General features: G+C 34.2%; 1 protein-coding gene across 1 annotated transcript in view; it reads left to right on the top strand.

Annotated features, from left to right (window-relative positions):
• Positions 1 to 22,452, top strand: part of LOC140441384 (uncharacterized) — a 594,575-nt gene extending 572,123 nt beyond the window's left edge. Inside the window, exon 8 of the mRNA XM_072532093.1 lies at positions 22,052 to 22,452. Coding sequence (XP_072388194.1) covers positions 22,052 to 22,416 — 365 coding nt within the window. The 3' untranslated portion in view covers positions 22,417 to 22,452. The remainder of the gene's footprint in view (positions 1 to 22,051) is intronic.
• The last annotated feature ends 4,546 nt before the right edge of the window (positions 22,453 to 26,998 follow it).

The raw sequence follows: 26,998 nt of genomic DNA on the forward strand, positions 1-26,998 counted from the left end.
ACATTAAGTCTATTACTGAGAACCATTTTGCTCTTCCTAGTTGGTCTAATATTGAGTATATTCTTGGTAACGGAAATTTATCTGTGACTAGTTTCTTGTTTAGCTGTCTGAAATCTATACATAATCTCCATGATTTGTTTCCATCTATAGCTTTTTTCGGTACTAGTACGACCGGACTATTGTATTTTGATGTCGATGGCTCGACAATTCCCTGGTCTATTAATTGTTGTACTTGTCTAATCAGTTCTTCTGTTTGTGAATGTGGTGTCCTATAATTCTTTATGTAAACTGGTGTGTGTTCCTTTACTCTCAATTTTTGTTCATAAAAGTTGTTGCATGTTAGCATGTCATGTCTTAATGCAAATATATCTGCAAAATCTTCGCATAACGATACTAATTTATCTCGTGTGTATTCTGGAATATCTAGCTTTAATGTTTTCCTTAGTTCTTTCTTCCTGTCTTTACTGTCGTTGATTAATCTGTATACTTTGAACAATTTCATGTCTAATGTTTTGATTGTACCTGTCTCTATCGTAACAGTTTCGTAAGTTGTATTTAAAATTTTGATATATGGGTTATTTCCTGATATTATCGCTCTCGCTATGAATATTCCTGGTAGTATCTCCTGTTGTTCTACTAGTCTATCCGCCTTTAACGTTTGAAAATATTGAACTGTTCTGTAAACTTCACATCTGGGTGGTATTAAAATTGTGTTATCGTCTACAGTATCCAAAATATTCGTACTGATATAATAGTTTCTATCATTCTTGATGTGTATTTTTAAATTCGCGTAGTCTAATATGCATTGATAATTTGTGATAAAATCTCTTCCAATTATTCCGTCTGTTGGAATAGGAAAGTTGTTTTCTACCAATTGAAAGGTATGCCCAAAAAGATTGCCACTTACGTCTAGCGTAGTTTCGATTTCTCCCATTGTTTGCAGTTCTCCTCGGGTTACTCCTTTTATTCTCGCTTTTGTATTTGGTCTTACATGTTCTCGCATAGAGTCTTGTGTACATTTAAGTATTGAAATATCCGCTCCTGTGTCTATAATAAATGTATTTACTCGTCCTAAGATTCCTGTTTTTATCCTTACGAAATTTGTTAGGTTTAAGTCGAAGTTGTAGATATAGTATTCTAATTCTGTCATCTGTTCATCCGTCTTATATAAGAATTGGTTATTCAAAACCCCAACTGTGGGTTTTCTGATTCCCGCTGACTATCTTCTATTTCTAATAATCGTATATTCCCATTGAATCCTCTTGAATTTCCTCTATGTGCTTGATTATTTAATTTTCTGAACCCTTTCTGTTCATGTGGACGGCGATCTCTTTTTAAATCGTTTTGTTGCGAGAAATTTGGTCTCCTCCACTGGTCATATCCATTGTTATATCCTCTTTTGTGCTAGAATTTTCCTCTTTTGTTAAAGTGCGTTCTACAGTTTAACACTCTTCCATGTGCGTTGTCTTCTGTTGTGTCTATTGATAAAAATTTTGACATTACCTCTTGTGGGGTTGTGAAGTTACCTGCCTCTAATATTAGCTTGGCTTTATCTGTGCTGGCATTACGTTTCATCGTAACCACTACTGCCTCCGTTGTATACTTCTTAGCCAACTCTCCTGGCATTTTCTCTGTTATGTATGCCACTTTTAATTGTTCGGCTAGTGCCTCAACCTCAGATGCGTACACAGCTGCATCCCTATGTCCTTGTTTCCTTTTTTCGAGTTTACCTATTACCATTTTCGGCGTGTCACCTTTTAGTTCTCTCTTCAATGTTGCTTGTATATCTAAAATTGTGTCTTCTGCGGTTATCAAATTTCTGGCTTTATTTGTTAATCTTATTTTTATGAGGCTTACCGCGGTTTCCTCATATCCTACTGCTATTTTCTGCAAAAGTTCAAGCGCGTCTAAGAAGGGTTGTAGTTTTCCTGTGGTTCCGTCGAACTTACTCGGTAAAATTTTGCTTGCAATATTTAAAAATTCGTTGATACTAAGAGCCATGGTTTCTTCTTGTTCTGTGTCGCTTTGTTCTTCCTCTATATCTTTGTCAATCTGTTGAGTTATTAGATTAGGAACTAATATTCTGGAATTTATGGCTTGGAACGATCGTATGACCTTGTCTCGATTTTTACTAAAGTATCTCTTACAAGTCTCTCTCTGAATATCAGTTAAGGCTTCCCAATTTTTGGTTATGAGGTGTACAAATCTGTTATATGCTTCAATTAATTGTGTCGTTATCTCAATCTTTACTTCCTTGCTTTTAGGTATCTCCTTTTTCAACACTCTTTTGCTCTGTTTGTATATATCCTGCGTAATGGTCTCAAGTATTTTAACAAAATCTTCCCAACTGCTAGGCATTTAAAACGAAAACACAAATCCGATAGTCTTATATAGTACGATAAAATTCAATAAGTAGTTACTTAGCCAAAAAAAATATATTCATTCAGAAAAATAAGATCGTGAATTATCCATTAAATTCAATAAGTTAATAAATTAAAAATTATCCATACCCAAATATAAGCAAAATTATCATCAAAAGTCATAAAAATAATAATTAATAATCGATAAATGTTATAAATAATAATAATAATAGAATAATAATAGATTCAATAATGAAATAATAAAAAAAAATCAACTGGTATATTATTATGCGTGTAAGGGAGTGCAATAAAAATAGATAATATGCAGACTCACCACTTAAACGTCTAAATTTGTTGTCGACCTCGCTGCTATGTTTCGGTGTATTTTCCCCTTCATATTTCTCCTATGCGCCTTCCATAATGACTATATTAACTTCAGTATCAGGACTGTGGTAATAACGTATAATAGTACCTTTATTTCTTCGCTTGGCCTGACATCTTCGGTTTTGACTATGAAGTTGCTGTTGACGACTCCATTCTCTTGTAGCTCATCCTTGGATGATTTTTCTCCCATTCTAGGCCTCTTTGGATGAAGACTCCTGGTTTCTACCACTTCAGGATCGCCATATGGTAAATGATGGGGTTGTTATATTTGATGACCATTTATTTCGAACACAACTGTACACTATTTTCTTAACATTACTTATTTTAATTATATTCAGTACTTAGTTGACGTTGCTATGACACTACTTCATAATTACTGATACGCGTTACATCAACTTGCTATCTTGACGTTAATTTAGTTCTGATCTCTAAGATAAAAGTCGTTGTCTCTTTTATAATAGACCTTGCAACAGTCAGCAGTCGTTCATTAGTGGGTCAAGTTTGTTTTAGATAACCTACGACAAATTTGCGTCGGCGATTCATAATTCTGCTGACTTTACACATTCTAATCGAGGCTATTTTATGAATGAATTGTAATATTTTAGGGATAATACCACAATTAGATCAGGATTGCGAGAAAATCCATCAGAAGTGTTTTCCGACTTACAAAGGTCCGAGTACTAACCAATACCGAACGGAACTAATGTCAAGGTCAAACACATAGATACGTACTATACACCAAAGATAGGAACGTCGTACAAGAAACTAAATCTCAACGCCAAAGTTGCGCTGGCTATATCCAAAAGCTCTTTAATAACTGCATTGTCAAGTTAAATTGGGAGGATGCCCTGAGAGAAAAAATGTTCTTAGGACATCCACGGATGAAGGGGGGAAGTAACATATGGTCAGATTTAGGAATAATGAGACTACCTACCGACCCATCATATTTATCAACACATGCATGTTCAACCACCTGCTATCCTACCTACAATCAACAACCTATCTGTTGGGGACTATCAAATCAATTACATGTAATCAAACGAACTAGGCTTAAAAAAAGTTATCCCAGAAAAGGCACTTCAGAAATATTGACATACATTTTTAAAACTTCATTTACGTGGCTGAGTTTTCAATAGGAATGAGGAGACAAAAAGAAGAAAAGGCAATAGAACCTTGTTGCGTTCGTACTATACGATGACGATGAACTTTATATAACATACAGTGTAGGTAAAAGTTTATGGTCGGTATGGTAAAATTTAACAGGATATCTAACACAGATATAAAATCATATTTTCAGCGAATACGACAAAGATAACAATCATATTTCCCCTTGGTCTCCCCTCCATATTTGACGCCCATTGCCCATTGGTGAGACGATTAGTTCCGATCAGAGATATTTTACATATCGCTGGTTCCGATCCTAATATAAGAAACTAGAGGTGTGTCGTTGACATTTTAAATATACAAATAGTACTTACATTTACATTACACATTATTAAATCGCGAATCGTCTAAATTGACAAACTTTAAATGTCATTTAGAAAGTGTTTCCACTTTTCTTGTTAGCCGTGTTCTTCTTTTATTTAAAATTAAACCAGATTTTGAACATGTGTTCACAAGGAACAGATTTTGTTACAATACTACAATATTTTATGAATATAGTGGTTAAGTTAGGATACACATGGCGATGGTTTTTTCACCACTGTAATGGACAGTTCCAATCTCCGTTCGAATTTTTTTGTGGGTATATATCATCAGAAAAATACATGTCGACTTCTTTTATATCTCTCGATACAGGTGTATGTTTAGATGAGTCATGTCCAATTCATCAAAAATACACCATAGATTAAGTCATCTTTATCAGTTTCTTTTTCTTGTACTGGTTGATTTTCAATAGTACAATCTTCTTTTTCTTTTTTTATAGAAGTAACCAGCTTCTTAACTCTTTCTTTTGTTTTTTTTACCTTCATTTTTATCAGAAAATTCCTGCATTTTAAATCATTATTTGTCATTTTTGAATCTACGGTTTCTCACTGGTAAGCCAACTAGTTGATGGTCGATTAAAAAAAACTACATTTTGTGTAGACGTAAAGAGAGGAGCAACGAACACTTTACGTCGACGAGGACGATTAGTTGATCTGAGAGACTACTACAAAACTAAAAATAACTCTTTCGGGACAGTGGACAGTCGGGCTATCGGTTAACGTTGAAAATAAAATAACTAGGTATTCGGATTAATGAACGAGTTTCGATTTACGATTGATCTGCATTTTCGAAGGTGAAGGATACTTCCATTAATAAAAATATTAGTTTAGAGTAAAAGAAACAAATAGATATGGATTTATTAAACCTATGCAAAGACTCGTTTTATCCGTTTTGACTCCATAGTTGAAGAACGAGCTTTTAAAAAGTTTGCAGGGTGGATTCCTGGATATAAACCACCAAGAAAAACTTTGTTAGGTTCATTACTTTAGGAATGTTATATCAAAACTAAGCAAATTATTAGATCACAAGTTGTTAAAGAAGTAGAAAATATCTGTATTACTACTGACATCTGGACATCTGGAGTAACTGAGAATCACATCGCATTAACAGGAGAATATTTAACCGAAAATTTAGAATTTAAAACGGTTTTATTAGGCTGCTGCCATTATTCAGAATTCAGAAAACATCGCATTTGAAATTAGTGAAATTATTAATAAGTGGGGTCTAAAACCAAAAGTACTTTTTGCAGTAACTGATAATGCCTCAAATATGGTCAAAGCTATTAAATATGTTTTGGAATTAAAACATTTAAATTGTTTTGCTCATACGTTAAATTTATTGGTGGAGGACGCACTTAAATGCTGTCGTGTACAAATAGATAAAATAAAAAGTCTTTTTTTGACAATTCGGCAAAAAACACATTTCAGAAAAAGCACCTTATCTTTAGAAATGCTTTTAAATATCAATTACAACATAACAAAGTTCCCAATCGGCCAATCCAAGACGTGGCAACTAGGTAGAACTTCACCTATTACATGTTAAAAAGAATGACCGAGTTAGAAGAGGCAATCCGTTCCACATTGGGATTAGTTAATACAGACTTAGACTTAGACCAAATCTAAATAATGAAGATGGATTATTTGCTCTCAACTTTCCCAAATTTTATGGCCTTTTAAAGAAATAACAAGTACAATGAGTGGCCAAAAATACTTGAAGAGTAGTTCAGTAATTGTTATGGTACGCTGCCTGCAAGAATCTTGCAATAAAATTTTAGCAAACGATAACCTTAATCCTTGGGATGTAAGGATAACCTTACATCCATAGTATCCGACGTAGTACAATTACTAATATCGGGTTTAGCAAAAAGATTTAGAGGGATAGAACAGAGTGGCACATTGTCATTATATACATTTATGGATTCACGATTTAAAGTGCAGGTATTTTCTGATAAAAATGAAGCTAAAAAACAAAAGAAAGATTTAAGAAGCTGGTTACTTCTATAATTAAAGAACAAGAAGATTTATTAAAAATCCTTTGTAAAAGGTATATTTTTTTTTTTTTTGAAACAACAACAATCAAGAAGATTGTACTAATGAAAATCAACCAGTACAAGAAAAAGAACCCGATAAAGATGACGTAAGTATTTTTGATCAATTAATTGTACATGATTGATCTAAACGTACACCTGTATCGAGAGTCCATTACAATGGTGGAAAAACCATCGCCATGTATATCCTAACTTAACCACTATATTCATGAAATATTGTAAAAAATGTTCAAAATTTGATTTAATTTTAAATAAAAGAAGAACACGGTTAACAAGAAGTAAAGTAAAAAAACTTATGTTTTTAAATGTCAATTTAGACGATTCGCGGTTTAATAATAACGTGTAATGTAAATGTACGATTTACTATTTGTATTGTTTAGTTTATTTTTCAAGTTATAATAAATATATCCTTGATAAGTTTCTTTCACTTTAATAAATATACACATAAACGATAATATCCATTATGTTTGTTTATTTGAAACTACTGGTAACAATCAACTAGTTACTTGTTTGCGAAAAACGATTCAGTTTCGTTAACGATAAAAATGTCAACGTCCCACCTCTAGTTTCTTATTTATTGCATGTGGAATACCGGTTCTGAAGTTGCTGAAATGGTATTGCTGGTGCAACGCGACGTTGCCAAATAATTTTGAATGAAGCTTGTTTATTGTTGGCGTTATAATAATGTTTATTATTTTATTGGAAATAAGGCACAATGTGACTTTAAAATAGCTTATTTTGATATTTAGATTTTTAATTCGGAAATCGTACTTAAAATACGAAACATTAATAAATTTTGTTTATATAAAACGATTTCCGAAGTGGACATTAAAATGTTAAATAACACTTATTGTAAGTGTTATTTAACACTCCAATAAAAAACAGTAAGCTGCTATTTAAATCCATTTCGCCCAAATTTTATTATCTTAGAACATTGTTTAAATGCTAAAAAGACAACAGGTCAAATAAAACCAATAAGTTTGGCAACGTTGAATTTCCCCTTTTTTATTTTTTCCACTCATGTATTTTCGGCGATATTTAAAGGGCGGACCTAATATACCTCTCTTTTTAAACAGGTGTTTCTCACTGCATTTCACATAAGGTCCATACCGACCATAAAATTTTACCTACACTGTATAGAGAGAGACAGAAGAATATTTATGTTCAATCTAGAACTCGCTGGTTTTCTCCCTTTTGAATTGGGTATGTATATGTAGTACCATAGAAAATAAAGGCAAGAGAAATATAATTATAAAATTTTATCTAAAAAGTAATATCAATAACCAAATTATATAAACAAAAAGATTACATAAATTTCTAATATTCACACATTACAATATGCCCGGTAGAAGTATGCCTTCTAAAAATACAAAAAAGTAGTTATTCATAACTCAGGTTGCTTTACAAATGGTGAACGAATGAGCATAAAAGCACAGCTGTTTTTAAAACTAAATACTATTAGACGAATTGTGAATATCCATTTTACACAAACTAAACCGCTTGTCTATAAAGTAAATCAGAAGACTATGCTAAAATATGATACGGCATGAAAAACGGCAATTACTTTACAGCTAATTTCCACATAAATATCAACGCAACGCAAATATCATGATTTAGCCACAGCATAAGAATATTGCCTCGTACTGTTATATAGCAATTTGTTGTAACAAGTTTATAGTTTTTCGAAAAATAAACTCTGATTTAAAGATTAAAACATCAAATGAAACATAAAAACCTGTTGATCCTTATTCCGATCATTATTCTCCAACAGTGACATAATGCCACAAGAAAATAATTTAAAAAATCATAATGAAATCATTGGCAAATTCAAAATTTATATTTATACCGGTATCTCAGAAAAGAATAATATTTGTATAAATAATATAATAGTCTCCCGTTTTATACCGCTGTCGCGGCTTTGGGAGTATAACAGGGTAGTCTGCTATATCTAGGGCCTACGGTATACAAGGAAGGTAACATGGCCAGTGCTACGCTTCAACCGTCTATTATTACCCCTGGTGTAACCCAAGGTACTCATTTTTATTCAGGCTGAGTCGACCTGGGGCCTATAGACATTTTTAAAATGTCTAGATGTTCTTGCCGGCGGTAGGATTCGAACTCCGGACCACCGGCTTGCGAGGCAAGCATCCTACCGCTTGCGCTACGCAGGCCCTATTTGTATAAAGCACAGTTATATTTTGAGATAAAATCTTCAATTCAGAGATTGGATATTCTTAATAAATGTATAATCTAATATGGATGCATATTTATGCTTAACAGACTTAGAAGACACAGAGCACACACATATTTATTTTTTTATGTACTATGTTTTAAAATAAATATACTCAAAACAAATAAATATTATCTACAAAATACTCTACACCAGTTTAATATCAATGTATAAGAAAAATTTCGTCATAGTTGTAAATTAATAGGAGATAAGACCAAATGTAGAGCATAATAATATAGGGAAATCTAAATATCTTAGATATTCAGATTTCCCTATATCCCTAATCTAACAATAAAACAGGTTTGCGTTTACACGTTATAGTTTGTAACTGAATAAGTTGAGGAGGGGATAACTGTTTGTCTCAAGTTGGTCATTAAGAATTGTTTCTATAGTTTTTATTTGCTAATTTCCATAGATTCTAATTTTCATAGAATCTGAAGATAACTTAAGGCCTTTATTATAAATATACTGTTTTAGTAATGAAAATACGTAGATAGAACCTGGAATATGCATGTAACGTAACCTTTGATCTCTGGGATAAACCCATCTCAAAACCCAAAAGATTGGCCATTTTTTATGGGGTTTAAAGAAGAAGCCTTCACGAAAATTGAAGTACTAATAGTACCACCGCAACGGGCGTATCCTGGGTAATTAATAATCAATTAATCGACTAATTCTTCGATCACCCGTTCAATACGATTTTTGTCAAATGGGCCCTTTTTAGACCAACTACTCTAATTATGTCTATAAATATTAAGGGGATATCTAGAGATAAAGACACTTTACTTTACTCAACCTTATCAGAAATATGCGCCTAACACAAATGTGACGTATTTCTAGTGCAGGAAACACATAGAGGGCCTAACATAGGGTATTTGGTATTAAGCTGATCGCTGAAAATCACATAATAAATGCCGGCAAGAAGCAAAGAAAAACTTAAAATGAGAGAGGACAAAACCAGTCAGCTGAAGGAACCTTTCAACGGTGTTAACCTTGGATCCACTATCTACGTATATAATGAACAATATTACGGCTCCTGACTAAGGATTTGAGCACAAAACTAATTATAAAATTTGGATCAAAAACACAACAATGGCTGATATTCAAAGTCTGTAGACAAGAAAAGCAAAGACAAAGTTGTTGCCTTACTTAAACCTGCAAAAACTCTAACAACCACAAATACTATAAAAATACTTCTGCACGTGATCCTTAATATAATTTTACTAACAATAGAAGAGAAACTTAAATTAAAAGACAAAAGTGGCTATAAACAGGAAAGATCATGTACGTCACAAATACTAAGTCTTGCCCAATACAGCGAAGACGGGTACGAAAGATATCAGGTATGATTAATGGTATTTATCAATCTAAATGCCGCTTACGATACCTTAAAATAGATGGCATTTCCAAAATCTATGTGACATCCCCTTAGGTAGTAAACTCACTTGTATTATCCGCTTATGCCTACACAACAGAAGATTTTTCGTATCACTCAATGGTAAGAATAACAGATTAAGAACGCAGAAGAACGGTCTCCTTTGGGGTAGCGTAATGGCACCTACACTGTATAACATTCACACAACTCATACCAGGAAATACTATATCTTTTATTATGTAGACGATACATCTATTGTTGCACAACCAAAAACTTTTGTTACTGAAATAGAGAAAAATCTAAATTATACCTTAAACACAATAAAAATATACTATGAATCATTTTAAGCCAAACCCCGGAAAAATTTAGATGTGCTCCTTCAATGTCCCTAACACAGACGCTTTCACAAATCTGAACATCCAATAGTGTCATGAAATTCTTAAACTCTGGACTTGCTATAAATACCTTATCTAAAGATAGTTTGTATCACACTTTGTCATTCACAGAACTTTGTTTAAAACTAAAAGGCAAACAGAGAATCAGAAAAATAATCTCCGCAAACTGTCAGCTAAAAATGGGAAGCACATCCTTCCATCCCTAAAACGTAGACGCTTGCACTCTATGCTTCTACAGCCGAAAATACCTTGCCAGTATGGATGATACCAACACATACTTAACACATAGCTATAAATTAGTCAGTCAAATTCAGCGGATATTAAAACTCACATCCATACATAAGCCCTACAATATCGTAGCTATCAATCCACCTAATATCCGAAGAAAAGTACCTAGAGAACAAAAGAAACACAGTCTAGATTCGCAACATACACTTCACGAATTCCAGCCCATTTTATAACTAAAATCGAGGAAAATCTTGCCAGATCAACACATCTGCAAGATATACAAAAAAATAAGCTGATCGCCATCTGAACCCTCGAGAGGAATTTCCTTATGGTAGTTATCTTCCTAAAATCTTCTAGGAGGACTCTTGCCTGCAAACACCGGTTAACCTGTGCGAATGTGGGGTGGTACAAGATTCATCACATCTTCTTTGTTGACTTTGCCATTCAAATCGCTCTTTTGTGAAGTGACAAGGTTTAATTATTTAAACAACATATAAAGTACAGTCAGTTATTGCAAGTTATTGCTTATAAATATCATTGCAAATTTGATACTAACTCCACTTATCTTGATTACATATTACCCCTAAATTACCTTACCATTCAGAAGTATGTAATATTGGTAAAGTGATATATTCTGGCTAGATAAATTAAGCATTCTTCCCTTTTTTGCAGACTACTATCCATTTTTACACAAAAATATCTATTTTAGCACTTAAATATTTATTTTAAGATAAACTATCCAGACTTATACGTAGTACACAGATAAATGTTGATATGCATGTTTGTTACGTTGATTTTGAAAAAAGCATTTGACAAAGTAAAACATGAAAAATTAGTCCAAATTCTAAAGACAAAAAACATAGACCATAGGGACTTACGAATAATAACAAACCTCTACTGGAATCAAAGAGCACAAATCGTAATAAATAACGAACCCAGTCCAGAAATTGAAATCAGGAGAGGAGTTAGGCAGGGATGTATTATGTCCCCATTACTATTTAATGTATAGTGAGGCCATTTTTGAAGAAGCATTACTATCTCAAAGTGAAGGAATAATAATTAACAGAAGATCTATTAACAACATGAGATATGCAGATGGCACCGTAATTATGGCAAGCTCTGCTGAATAACTCCAATTACTTATAAAGAAAACAAACAGTTTTTGTGAAAAATATGGACTAAAAATGAATATAAAAAAGACCAAATACATGATAATAACAAAGAAAACAAATATACCAACAAACATACATTTGGGAAATACAATACCGATAGAAAGGGTTGATAAATACAAATACTTAGAAACCTGGATTTCAGACAATAATGATCAATCAACCGAAATAAGAGCAAGAATAGAAATAGCAAGAAATGCGTTTGTAAAAATGAAAAGAATTATCTGAAACAAAGACCTTAGATTAGAACCATGATACTATAACAAACAAGGTATGCTCACTTGCCGTTCTAATTTTAATCGACTTTGTGCATGACGTCATAGCGAGACAAAGCCAGAGGACTTGTGTGGATCTTATTTTAACGATGCCTCATATGGCAACGTTGGTCCATTACTGTAATGAACAACTTCGAAACTTAAACTGTTAACGGTAAGTATACCTCGATGCCATATCTTGCACTAAGAAGTCATAACTAGTTACTTTCTGTGAAAACGTGGTTTGAAAATTATTAAGTAATTTGTAAAATTAATACCAGTTGGGAGATAATATTAAAGAAATGTTAAGTGAAACTCAGAAATTTGTAAACCTGTTTATATATTTAAAAGACATTGAAGTGCTCAGTAAACTCTAAAGTTTAATTATGTGTAACGGTTAAATTTGTAAAAAATAACTACTGTATATTGTCAAATGTAAAATTGTATATACTTATATTGTATTATACTGTCATCGTGTCAATGACCTCGTAGTCGAGACACGTTAATTAAAATAAAAAAAAATAAAAATTTGTAAAATTAATTAAAGAAATATATGAATCTTCAAATTGATTTTGTGTATTACAAACAAAATAGATATTGCTACAAAACATAAATTAAATATAAAAGGCCGGTAAAATGTAAAGAATTTTTTTTTTTTTAAATTTACGTGTCTCGACAACTATGGTCATTGACACGGGAACAAACAAAATCGGTATTTACAATATATGATTAAGCTACAGTTTTGGTACTTTTACAAAATTCGTAAATATTTTATATTAAATTATATAATTTAGAGTCTCTTAAAAAAATAATCAAAGAGTTCATTAAACCAGGTGAACTAAGTATATCACTAAGGGTACCACTAATGTTATGCCGTCGTCGGGTGGAGCTGAAAGTACTGCATTCAAGTAGGATATGCTGTATGGAAAGCCGCGTGTTGTTGCAGCGTTCGCAGACTGGTGGATTTCCAGAACTCATGAGGTAACCATGCGTGAGACGAGTATGTCCTATTCTTATTCGTCTGATTATGGCTTTGTCTCTTCTTTTTTGTATGGGAATTTGCAGTGGTTGAATTATTGGTTGTATTTGATGTAATTTGGATGTGCTTCTACTCCATTGATCTTGCCAATTTTCCAAGACTGATTGCCTGAAGAGATATTTTAGGTCCTGATGGAGCTGTATCCTTTCGACTGGATGATCAGGGCAATTAGCTTCTTTCGCCGCTTGGTCCGCTTTCTCGTTACCAATAACACCTACGTGCGAAGGAACCCAGATTATGGAGACTGAGGTGCCCGAAGTTAACAGCTGATGACAGTGAGCGTGTACCTTATTGACTATAGGGTGTTATGATCTTAGGGTTTTTAGTGAATGTATCAATGACAGAGAGTCGGTGCATATGGCTATACGTTTGCTGCTTTTTGGTGTGACTTCTAGCGCCTTGTTTATTCCATATAATTCCGCTGTATGTATACTGCAGATAGTAGGGAGGCGAAATGACGCTATTGTTTCATTTGTTGTAGTAACAGCACAGCTTGTACCATGTTCATCTTTACTGGCGTCTGTGTATAAGATTGTATCAAACTTTTCCATGTCAATCATTTTGTTGAACTCTTGTCTAAACATACTAATGGGGGTTTCCTTTTTGTCGTATCTACATAGACTAATGTTAAAACTAGGCTGCTTTCTGGTCCAAGGCGGGGTATGAGGGATACAGATCGGGGTATTATGTGAAAAATCTTTGTTGTTAATTAACTGGTGTAATTTGCGGTCAAATGGGTATACAGACCTAAGTTTTTCTGTTGGCTTTATTACTGTGTGTCTGGCAACAAGCTTGGCAGCTGGATTTGAGGGGTTGGCAGAGACCTTTGCAAAGTAATTCAGAAGTAGTCTTTGTCTCCTATAGGTCAGTGGAGGTTCATAGGCTTCAACATGAATGCTTTCAGATGGGCTAGATCTAAAAGCACCAAGACAAATACGAAGAGATGTGTTCTGAACGACGTTAAGAGAATTTAAGAGAGACTTGCATGCAGACATATAGAGTATGCTACCGTAATCAAGTTTGGACCTAATTAGGGCTTGGTAAATTCTGAGTAATACTTCCTCTTCAGAGCCCCAGTGATAGTGAGCAAGAGATTTAATTATGTTTATTCTTTTTAAACAATTAGCTTTAGTGGTTTGTATATGATTTCTCCAAGACAGTCTTTTATCAAACTGCATACCTAAGATTTTATGGTTATCTACTACACGAAGCGGAGTTCCATGCAGTTGTAAATTAGGTTGAGGAGACCTGTATTTTTTACTAAACTGGATTACTACAGATTTAGGTGGTGAAAATTTGAATCCTGTACTTTCTGACCAATTGGTTATAGACTCTAGGGTGTTTTGGAGTAACGCGCATGTACTGGATGTGGTCCTACCTTGACAAAATAGAATGATAACATCAGCGTAAATAGCGTGTTGAACTGGTGCTTTTATCGTAGAGCATATGTCGTTAATACAGATTAAGAATAGTGTGGTGCTAAGTATACAACCTTGAGGTAGTCCATTCTCTACAGCTTGTGGTGCAGACATTTTACCATTTGCAGACTCTTGGAACGTTCTATCCGTTAAAAAATTATTAATAAATGTTGTTATATTACCTTCTAATTTAAGGTCACTAAGAAGTTTTGCAAGAATTATTGATTTTGAAATGGTATCGAAAGCACTCTCTATGTCTAGAACAACGGCAATTACCTCATTCTTGTTTTGCATGGCGTATGTAATTTCAGACTGAAGTGAAACCAAATTGTCCATAGTGCATCTATTTGATCTAAACCCTGACTGAAATGGATTTAGTAACTTATGTCGTTCTAAATACCAGTTTAGACGATTATTTATCATTTTTTCTAAGACTTTACATAATGAGCAAGTTAAAGAGATGGGTCGAAATGAACTGGGTAATGCTGAAAGGCAGTCATTCTTTTTAATTGGAATCATAATGGATTTTCTCCATAGCCTGGGAAACCGTTGATATGTCCATAAAATATTGTACAGATCTAATAATTTTCTTAATGTATCTGAATGTAGTTTTTTAATAAATATTGAGGGGATATCATCTGGTCCGGCAGCAGAATTTTTTAGAGAACTAACAACATCATAGAGTTCGTTCAGAGTAAACGGTAGGTTAAGTGGATTAGGGTTTGATGAGGAGGACTGAGGAGGGAGCTGTTCGTCTCGTGTCAATAAATGGTTAATTCTGTTTTTGGATTTGTCTAAAAAATATTGTGCCAAGGTATCAGAGATTTTCTGGTCGTCTGTAATAATATTATTTTCATGGATACGAGCGGGTATTTTATACGTTGTGTTGCGTCCATTAATTTGTTTTATTTTGTTCCATACTTGCGTTGGAGATGTGTCAGCGGTTATAGTACTGGAGAATTTAATCCAAGATTCTCGTTTACTTTCTTTTATTACTCGTTTAGAGTTGGCCTTTAGTCTCTTGAAATTAATTAAGTCCTTTTCTGATCGTGTTCTGCGAGATTTGTTTAAGGCCTTTTTGTTAGCTTTAACTGCTAGCTTGCAAGATAGGTTCCACCATGGTACAGATTTTTGGGATGGATTACTGGAGCACTTTCCTATGTGTTCCTCTGCTGCTTGCAGTATACATCTATTAAATTCCTCAACATCAGTATCAGCATTGTTTTGATAAACAATTTCGTTAACTCGATCCTTAACAGATACGCTGAAAAGCTCCCAATTAGCTTTTGAGATATACCATTTGCTCCTAACATAAGACGGTTTAGCTTCATTATTAGTGATGAAAATTGGGAAATGGTTGCTATCATAGAGACTATCAAGCGTGTACCAGGTAAGAAGAGGAGCTGTTTTGGGATCACTAATGCTCGGGTCAATTGAAGAGAAGGAGCCAGACTGTATGTGAAAATACGTGCTACTTCCTGTGTTTAAAAGACTAACATCATGATTAATGATAATATCCTCAATAATCTTACCTCTACCAAACGTATTTCTGGATCCCCATATAACACTATGAGCATTAAAATCTCCAACAAGAATAAATGGAGCTGGAAGTTGGTTAATGAGATTTAAAAGTTCAGCACTGACAAGATTATAGTTAGGAGGAATGTAAACATTGCAAATGACAATTTTGTTTGGGCACCATGCAGTTACTGCTACAGCTTCCAGCGTTGTATTTAACAAAAATTCTCGGTGAAAGACATCATTTGAGATAAAAATGGAGGATCCACCGCTGGCCCTTAAATGCGTTGTCCTAATAAAATTATAGCTAGAATAGTTTCTAAGATACGGATTGTGTGTTGTGTTAAAGTTGGTCTCTTGTAAGCAGAGAAAATCAGGGACGTGATCTGAGATTAACTGTTGTAATCGTTCAAGACGGGGAAAAACCCGTCACAATTCCACTGAATTAATGTGAATAAAATTACAGATTATTGTAAAGACTTTTGAGACTGTTGAGATGCGTCTGAGTTGCTGTCATCATCGCTTACGTCATAGGATATATCAACACTAGATACACTTTCGGCGTCATCAGGTTCCAGTTGGAGTTTAATTTTTTTATTTATGCGTGTTATACGATATTTAATTGCCCGTTCTTGGAGAGATGAGTACAGAAATTGTAAATTTAAGATCAAAGATTTAATATCGGTCGTGAATTTCAATGCTTCGGTGTAAGGATCGTTATTTCCAAAGGTGTTTTCAAGGAAAGCTATCAAATTATCTTGAGGAAGTATGAATGCTTCTGGTGATTTATTGTAGGCTTTTTTTATATCCTCTTTAGTTTGTTCAGTTAGTCCGGTTTCTATTGGTGGGTTTGTCCTTCGTTTCTTTCTTTTTTGCTTAATGGTTTTATCCTGCTGTATATGGCTGGCAGGTGAAATGGGTGGAGGCATGCTAACAGTGTCATCTAGGGAACTGTTATCATTCGTGACCGTCGATACTTCTGAGCGACCTCGTTTAAGGGCTGGATTTAATGCGGTAGTTGTGTCCAGTTGTGCAGTATCTGTAATAGAGGTCGCGCTGGAGGTGTCTGTCGACTGTGTGTTATCTAGTAAAGGGGTTGTGTTCGTGGATAATTCGGGATTTGAATTGGGAGTTTGGGTTACATTAACAGTTGGAGGATTAGGGCACTTAGAAGCAATGTGTCCTGGTTGTTTACAGATAAAACACTCCATTTTATCTGTAGATAAGAAGATTCTGTTGTCAATACCTTCAAAAGGTATTACAATTGACGTTTGTAATTCAAAATTATCTGTATTGGAAAAAACATATACTTGGCGTCTAAAGCTAAGGATGTGAGAGTACTCATCACCTGGGATACCAGCTCTTAAAAAGGAAACCGGGGAGGCTAACTCAAGCCCAAGATTTTTGATGGCAGATTCTACTAAATCGTGCGGAACGGTTGGGGAAATATTTGATATGACAATTCTTTTTGTAGGGGAAACCAGTCTGCGAATATTTAGGGTAATGTTCCCTATCTGAATATTTGGATGGGATGTCAATAATTGTTCGACTAAATTGGAATTAGTAAGATAAATACATATCCTATTATGGGATATCCTAGAAGCAAAAGAAATTTGTTTGGGACCGATAATATCGCCTATAGCTCTAACATAGTCATGTAATTTAAGGTTTTGATCAGCATGTAATACTACCGCTTGGTTGTGTTTTGGAAACGAAGGTTTAACTATGGATGTTACTATGGATGCATACGAATTTGTTTGTCTAAAAGTTGCATTATCTGTAGTTTGAGACATATTTGAAGCTGAACTGTTTTGCACGTTACTGCCCATGTAGTCAGAAGCAGAAACAATATTATGAAATATTATTATTTGTTTAGTTTAGAGTGTTGTTGATATTTAAACATTTTGCCGGCACCACAGGTAGCCGGCTATCACTTTTCGATGTTTATGCTAGTCCATAAATATTGATGTTTCTAATTAATGTAAAAAGCAAAAAACTGGATCTTATTATAGATCCGAATAAACTAAACAAATCTAATTTAAAATGTTCAAATACGTACGTTATAATTACTGTTATCACTTACTGGTAAACTCGTATTTCACTGCTATTAATAAACACAGCAGCAATCGTCGATGTTTACACGTCGAGGTACAATCAAAAACTCCCCTATAAAGAATTTGAAACATAATGAAAAGCAGGTCATACTTCAGACTTTGTGAATATCATTTAGACATTTATTTCACAATCTTCGAGATTTTTCTCTTGCGGATATTGTAACTATCTTTAATATTTTTAATTAGAATTAGTATTTTAAAATATATTTTACATATAAAAAAAGGAATTTTACATCTTCGCTAACATTTATATATTTTGCAGCTTCTATTAGGTTTTTTAAATAATTTTTAGTTATTTTTAATTTGTTGCCATTATAACTACGAAAAATATGTTCCAGTTCACTACATTTAGTTACAAATTCCAGTGTTGGTTTGAGTAAACCACCCTCAAAAACGTGGTTTACCCAAGTAAACGATTTATCGTTAGCGTCCGGAATATATCCAAATATTTCTTTTTTTTTGTAACTTAAATGCAATGAAACCGGCTAAATTTTCCAATCCATCCCATTTCAGTTCTTTTATATTCGAATTAATAAAGTCTCGATGACTGTCAATTAAATCTTCTGGGTTAATTTTTGTATCGCCACTAGGAAGGTTTAGCAAGGAAAAGATCTCTTTAGTGACAATATATAATTAATTATACTATTAGTAGTAATATTCCACTATAGTTTTACTTTTAAACAATAGTCAGCTTCTGTAAAATGTTTTGATCATATTCTCGCGGTTTCTACTTTAAATTTGTCTCGCTGAAAACACTTGAAGACCCATACTTTACGCATAACATGCGTACAACTTACCCATACATTATTTGTTTGTCTCTAGGAAACACAAAAAAAAACGACACTTCGAAAAAGATTTACTTTTTTTATTTTAATTTTTTAAACAACCCACCACTGCGCAATACATTATGGCAACCAAATAATTAGTCTTCTTTATAAAGTAGCTACAGGTAGTCGAGAGGAAGTTGCGTACGATAAATAAATAAGGTGATATTAACACAGTAAACTGAATGTTTTCACCACAAAATTTATGTAACAATATAATATACAAAGTCTTTACTATATTAATGAATAAATAGAAATCTCATTCACTACGTTTTGAAGCACACAGGATAGCAACAGATAGAGCATTTAACTTGGCATCATTAAAGTTGTCTCGGGCTTCCGTCACAGGTGTGCAAGAGAGATGCAAGAACATGCGCGTTGACTTATCTTGTTATGTTATAGTATCATGGATTATAACTGAGAGTAAGAGATATTAGAGCAAACTATGTGTTTAATATAAGTTATTATATTAATTCTAATTCTAATTCTAACAGTATATTAATTCTTGGTGATATATAATCAGAAAGAGACAACCTCAAATCAGGTTCTACGTTAAGTCTGGAGCGATATTTTGTTTTTATAGCAGTCTATGTGGAGAAAGCTGTCTCGCACAGGTATGTAGATGCGAATGGCAGCAATTTCAGCAGAGATGTTTTGTATAACAGTGGATATTTATTTTCCATCATTATCCAGAACTTGGATAGATCCGTGGTTTTGAAAATAGATCGAAGGCTATTATCGGACAATAAATCGATCAGCTGCTCCTTTTCATTTAAGTTCATCTTCACAGTGTTAAGATCACAAGGGAATGGATTAATTATCCATTGGTCGCCGTGTGACGTATCTGGGAATCGTATTACCAAGTCTTGCTGAAGGCTTGTAAAATGCATTATGATTTTGGTTTTAATTTCTTCTTCGAGCTTTATATTGTTTTCTTCAGAAAATTTTTCCAAACATGTAAACATCTCGTAGTTTTCAGCACTGATTTCGTCTATCCACAAACTTATTTTCCTATAAAAAGCTTTTATTTTGTTAGCCAAAATCAATACATTTGTACTCTTCCTTTGCAACGATTGATTTAAATCATTAAGTTTTTCAAAAATGTCTGAAAGAGAGCCAACTGCTGCCAGCCAATTTTCATTCAAGAAATATTCCACTAGCTTTGGTTCCCGTTCAAGTAGAAATATTCTGATTTCATATTTGAGATCAAATACACGTTGGAGTATTTTTCCTCGCGATAACCACCTGACCTCCGTATGTAACAGTAGATTTTCGTATTTTGATCCCAATTCGCGACACATTATTTTGAAAAGGCGACTTTTGCTGCAAGGGCTTCACAATGAATAAAGCCTACGTGAAGTGCAATCTCAGTTACTTTTGCTTTGAATCCTGTTCGGGAGCCGGTTAATACAGCTGCGCCATCTGTACACACAGGTACACAATATATTCACTTTATATCATGAATTTCAAAAAAGGTATTAACTGCATTAAAAATTGCTTCACCGGTTGTTCTTCCTTCTACTCCTTGACAAAATAACAAATATTTGCATGTCGTTTTCATATCGGTATCGGATAAATATCATAAGTTGAGCTACATCAGCGTTTTTATCCAGCTGAATAGCATAATAGAGACTTCCTTTCACGCGATCTATAAGTTGTATTTTGATATCATCTGCAAGTAGATTGATACGACGATGAAAAGTGTCACTTGATAGTGGAATTATTTTCAGTACATTGGCATTATTTTCTCCCTTCATGATCGAAACCCTTTTGATTGCAGCTGGCAAATGAGCGTCTCGCCAACGTTGTGAGGTTTTTTAGTTTTGGCAATCAAAAAGGCAACCTCGAAAGATGCTAGTAACGCTTTTTGGTTAACTGCTGTGTATTTTTGGAAATGAACCTGCTATGGCGTTGGTTTGGTGGCATGTCGTTTAAAATAAGATTCATCTTTATTCTTTAACTGTGGATGCTTAGTTTCTAGGTGTCTTTTCAATTTGGCCGGCTTCATGCTCTCGTTTGCGAAAACCCCCGAACAAACAACGCACTGTGGACGTTGTTCAAAATTAAACACTGTACATTTAAAACCAAACTTGATGTACGATTCTTTAAAAATGCGTTGACGCTTCCCAGTTGTCTCCGATGTAGCTGTTGCTTGTTTAGTTGAAGTTGAAGCGTCACTCTTTGTATCAATGTGTACGGTAGATGTGGCTCTTGAACGTAAAATGGCTCTACGATCATCGCTGTTATGACTAATAGTTATAGTAGTGGAACTAGATGTTGCTCTGCTGTCATCGATAGTAGTAACACTACTAGTACTTGAAGTGGCGGCATTGTTTTCACGACTCATATTACTCGTAACAGTAGTTGTCATTGTAGAATCTGAGGCGACACTGTTGTCAAGAACTATGTGTTTAATTCTTTTGTTTTGTGATGCGTTATTAGGACTTCCGCAACCTGCATCTTTAGATGTAAGTTTTATTAGCCACTTATCCATTGTTAACTGCAATAATAAATACGTATTAAATTATGGTTTTGATGACGCCTCACTTTATTTTCTAAGTATGAGTGTACAGTTACTTACCGTGTGTGTGGTTATCCACGAGAACACTAACCTTCTAAAAAAACTGTCTAGGGAAGTAATCTTTGAAATCAATTTAGTACCTATAAATATAGAGGTTTGTATTTGCAATCGACAAAGCGGCAATGCGTACGCACGTGCGGGTAGAACTGACTGAACAGACAGACTGGCTGGACTGGCTGGAACGAAGAGTCATGGATCGCGGCGGGGGCGCGGGTGCGGGAGCGGTGAAGTTGTGACGGGCGGGACTGGACAGCACGTATTGTCGTAATTATTTTCGATTCTCTCCGTTTTAAGGACATTGTGTAATTGTGTAAGTAAAAGAGGTTATATTTTACGCATAAACCTTAATAAAATTCGATAAGTACTTAAGGATAAGGACTTTTCTACTTTTTTGACGACCCCATAAAGATCTTTCGTGACCCTATATGGGGTCGTGACCCCAGGGTTGCGGATCGCTATGCTAGACTAGCAAACGAAACCTGATTAACATAACTCTTAGCGACTGCTCTTGTATCGAATATCTTCTCGGGAGGTAATACACAAATGTATCAACTATTTTATTCGACTTAAGAACTACTTATTTCTACTCTTATCAAAATATGGACTTAATTACCTACCCTGTTTTTTTAGGTCAAGGAGAACTCCACATCCCCACTAGCGTAGTTATTCATGGAGAAAAAATTATAGTGGCTGACACAGGCAATAACAGAATAAAAATTTTTAATAAAGATGGATTGCTTTTAAACGAGATTGGAGCGTTTGGGAAGAATAAAGGGGAGTTTAGATCAGCAGAAGTTGTAGCTGTAGATAGTTTGGGCTTCATATTAGTTGGAGATGCAGGAAATGCACGCATCCAAGTCTTTCAGCCCGACGGGAAGTTGGTAAAAATATTTGGAAGTAAAGAAGGATTTGCTTGGATATCTGGTATACATATTACTCAACAACTTGATATTATTTGCACAGATAATAGAAATAGATGTCTAACAATATTTTAAAGTCTCTAATAATAAATCAATATATTAGTATATATATATATATATATATATATATATATATATATATATATATATATATATATATATATATATAATTATACCTTTATGGAGTATCTTGAACCATACTATATTTAATATAAAATTAGTATTTCTTGGGTTTAGGTTCAATAAGAAATATTAAATTTGGAGCTAGATGTTATTGTCCATTGAAATCAAAGTTCCAGCAGGAAACCCTTACCTTTATCAAGATTCTAAAATGCTTAAGATTAGGAACAAAAAGTTATTGTATTGTTATTGAAAAAGGTAAAGTGGACATATGTTATGCCTTTATGGTGTTATATTTATTATTATTTAAATTAGATTGAAATGTATTTTATTTACGTTCTGTTTGTCTTTTTTGTCATTAATTGCGTTGGTATTTCTTTTTATTTCTATTGAATTATATATCTCTCACTTCTTTTTGCTCTGTTCGGTTTTTAAAATTTTGATGTTTTCGAAGTCAAATTTATGCTTCTCATTTCATGTTGTCTCAATCGGATATTATATGTTTGATTAAAAATTCAATTTCTAATTTAAATGTAATTTCACAACATCAAATAAGAAGAAATAGGAAGTGTTGTAATATTTTAACCATTTTTAAAAACAAAAATTAATATTCATTTAAAAATAAAGCATTACATAAAAAATTCAAAAGATGAAAGCCTTCTTACGGGAAAATTATAATGAAGTTGTACTGAAACCTATTAAAACCAACAAAATTGTTATTATGGAATCTAATAAAATGAATAAAATACAAAATACAATAAAATGAATGATCTTTTAAAAGACGAAACCTTATATCGTAACTTAGAAATGATCATACCAATATTTTCCAAAAAAAAAAAAAATATTGATCTTGACCATTGACAGATGGAACAAAAATGGTAATATATCACAATATACAGCAAGATGGTTCCTCCTGGAACCTTGTCGGGACTGGAACCGGAACGGTATGCTGGTATCGGCAATTGGACCCTCTTTTACAACTTCCAGTTGTATAAAAATGACAAGGGACGGTTTTCTCTCCGCACCAGTAACTATGCGGATTGCAACAGAGTAACACCTGGACTTCGGTGTCTTTAAAGATCTCCTCCACCATATTTCGGATAACCCTCCAATCTAATTGGCGGCACTCCAACTATGTGGCATGGCTAACTTTTGCACGTCGGACTCTAGTACGTGCTCTCTCAATTGAAGTAAGGCTTCCCATACATCTCGGTAGGTAGGTTGGTCACGGGCAGTGTCTTTTGTTACCAGGTAGAAAGGTAACGTGATGCTTCTTGGAGTTTCAAGGTTTTACCGGGAGCTGGCACTTGGCATTGAAGTTCTGCAACTCGACCAAACTTCCTTCGAAAAACGGATGCCAACCCTGGTGCGTCTTTGATACTGGCCGGGATGGTAAGGACCAGCGAGTAGTCATCGGGGAGCGCGAGTAGATCTTGCTTTTATTCAGTGGTAACACCATGTCTTGCTTTACCGGTACCTCCATAGGCACCCATGAATTCCTCAAACCTGAGGTCAGACACATCTTGGACTTGGTTTACTTTCACTTCTTCATCTACGTCGTGGTCACCTTCGAAAGACGCCAGCCGGTTATGGTGTACTATCATCGGCTTTCCCCTCGGAATCTTGTTTATTCGGTAGATGACATCGTTGATCTTCTCCATGATGAGGTATGGACCTTCCCAAAACTGCTGCAATTTGGGAGAACAACCTTTTCGCTTCTTGGGATTATAGAGCCAGACTTTGTCGTCCTTCTTAAAGCAACCCTTTTTGGCTTGTGTATCGTACCGTTTCTTCATTCGGTCGCTAGCGATCTGAAGGTGGGAACGGACCAACTCATAACATCTTCCATTCTTCTTCGTAATTCGATCACATAATCTTCATCTGCTACATCTTCTCCAGGTCGACACCCAAATTCTAGATCACAAGGTAGTCGCATTTCGCGTCCGAATAGGACTCTGGCTGGTGTCTGGCCTGTCGACTCGTTAACAGCAGATCTGTAGGCCATTGTGAAGAACGGAAGATATTGGTCCCAGTCTCGCTGATGATCGGACACCATCTTTGTCAAATACTTGCCAACTGTCCTATTCATCCGTTCTACCATACCATCAGATTGCGGATGATATGCTGTAGTTCTTGTTTTCTTCATGTCTAGTCTATCACATATTCCTTGGAATAGATCGCTTTCGAAGTTCCTGCCTTGGTCACTATGGATCTCCAAAGGCACTCAAAATCGGCTGATATATTCTTGGATCAACTTATCTGCAACGGTGGCGGCCTTCTGGTCTGGAACTGCGTAAATCTCGACCCACTTAGTGAAGTAATCCATTACTACTAACATGTACTTGCCCCCATTTTCACTTTCTGGAAAGCGATGTCCAAAGCTATTCTTTCAAACGGGCTTCCAACATTATATTGTCTCATAGGGGCTCTCCTTTTTCAATAAGGCCCGTTACTCGTAGCACAAATAGTACATTTCTTACACCAGTCTTTTACATCGTCGGAACTGTTCATCTAATAAAACCGTTGCCGAATTCACTGAAGGGTCTTCTTTACACCAAAATGCCCTCCTAATGGACTTGTAACGGGATTTAATTAAGCATCAGATTTAAGGAATCTTTTTAATAACGTGACACACATTTGCGAAAATATATTATTTGTTTACGACATTGAAAATATCGTTGTAACGAGGACACACTCTGACCTAGTGAAATTTGCAATGTAATCAAAGGCTTATTAAATAATGTGTACAAATTAAACAAGTAAAAAACAATAATATATCAATAAACCCACGTGAGTTAAATAGCTGGAAATCACGGGATTAGGGCATTATCATTATTGTAAAGAATGAAGAATCAAGAGAACGTCAACGTCAACTGAGTACTATCTAGTATTGTACTTGGATAACTAATAAACTAAATCATGAGTATCTAGTGTGTTTTAAATAAATCTACCATACGAGACGATAAATGAAGCATTATTTATTACATGGCGATCCTGAAGTGGTCGAAACCAGGAATCTTCATCCAGAGAAGCTCAAGATGAGAGGAAAATCACACTGGAAGTTTAAATGGATTTACAATGGATTTAAATTTACATACTAGATGTTATATGGAAATATATGGGAAAAATGCAACAACAGATAAGAAAATTCCCTCCAAATTCCGGACCAAACCCGCCAGGAGCCGCGCGACAGCAGCCCAGTTCATAATAATAGACAATAAATGGAAAAAATGGATAAATGGACAAAAGTGAATTAACAAAAACTATATATGAAATATATTATGTAAGTAAATTTTATTTTTTATCCCTTATATAAATTATGCAGTCTAATAGAAATTATTACTTAGTATTTGAATATAAGAATTTAACTAAGTCAAGTTCAGAATGTTGAGTACATAATTTTTTATTGATTTTAAAAGTACAGAAAATAATTTTTAAAATTATCGCAAATAACTGTTTATATATCAAATTCTATTTTTTAATGAAAGAAATGTGCCATATAATTTTATTTACTAAAGGTATATTTTTAAAAATATTTATATTTGACCATGAAAATACACCGACAGATCGGAAATATTAAATTACGACATTATTTACCATAGTATTTATATTTTGAATTTGCTTGGATGACAAATTCTTTAAATAATATAGACGAAGAAATTGGATATGACTTTATTGAACTATTTAGCTATAATAAATTAGAATATTTAGAATTATTGTTACATTTATAAGGAAGAAAAACGAATTTAAAAGAACTTTTAAAGACAATTGACCATGGCGTCAGAAAAATTTTTATTATGTTGGAACAATTTCCACGAAAATATGAGTTCAGGAATAAATTCATTATGGAAGAGTCAAGATTTTGTAGACGTAACGCTTTCAGCACAAGGAAAATACATAAAAGCGCATAAAATGGTTCTTTCGGTTTGTAGCCCATATTTTAAAGAAATTTTTAAGGCAAATCCCTGTCAACATCCTATAGTAATTTTGACAAACGTGACTTACGAAGCACTAAGAGACTTGTTACAATTTATATACCATGGAGAAGTACAAATTAGACAAGAAGATTTAAATACCTTCATTGAAACGGCCGAATCATTGCAAATACAAGGACTCACTGGAGATAGAAAAGTTTTAAATGATAATAACATTATAGAAATTTCGGATAAAGAATATACTCAAAATATAAAAGATTTTAAACCAGTTTCTCTACCTGTGACAAAGAAACAACAACCTATAAAGAAGGAAGAACATAGCGACACAGAGCAAGAAATAAGTATGGCTCTTACAACAAACGAATTTTTAAATATCGCAAGCAAGGTGTTACCCAGCGAGTTTGATGAAAAAGCAGGTAAACTGCAGTCATTTTTAGATGCACTAGAACTCCTTGAGAAAATAGCGATAGGACACGAGGAGACAGCGACAACATTAATAAAGACAAGATTAACCAATAAGGCCAGAAACGTTATAGCTACAGAGGATACAATCGCAAGAATAGCAGAGGTACTGAAAAGAGAACTGAGAGGCGACGTCCAAA

The sequence above is a fragment of the Diabrotica undecimpunctata genome, chromosome 5 (genome assembly GCF_040954645.1).
Source record: "Diabrotica undecimpunctata isolate CICGRU chromosome 5, icDiaUnde3, whole genome shotgun sequence".
Classification (NCBI taxonomy): domain Eukaryota; kingdom Metazoa; phylum Arthropoda; class Insecta; order Coleoptera; family Chrysomelidae; genus Diabrotica; species Diabrotica undecimpunctata.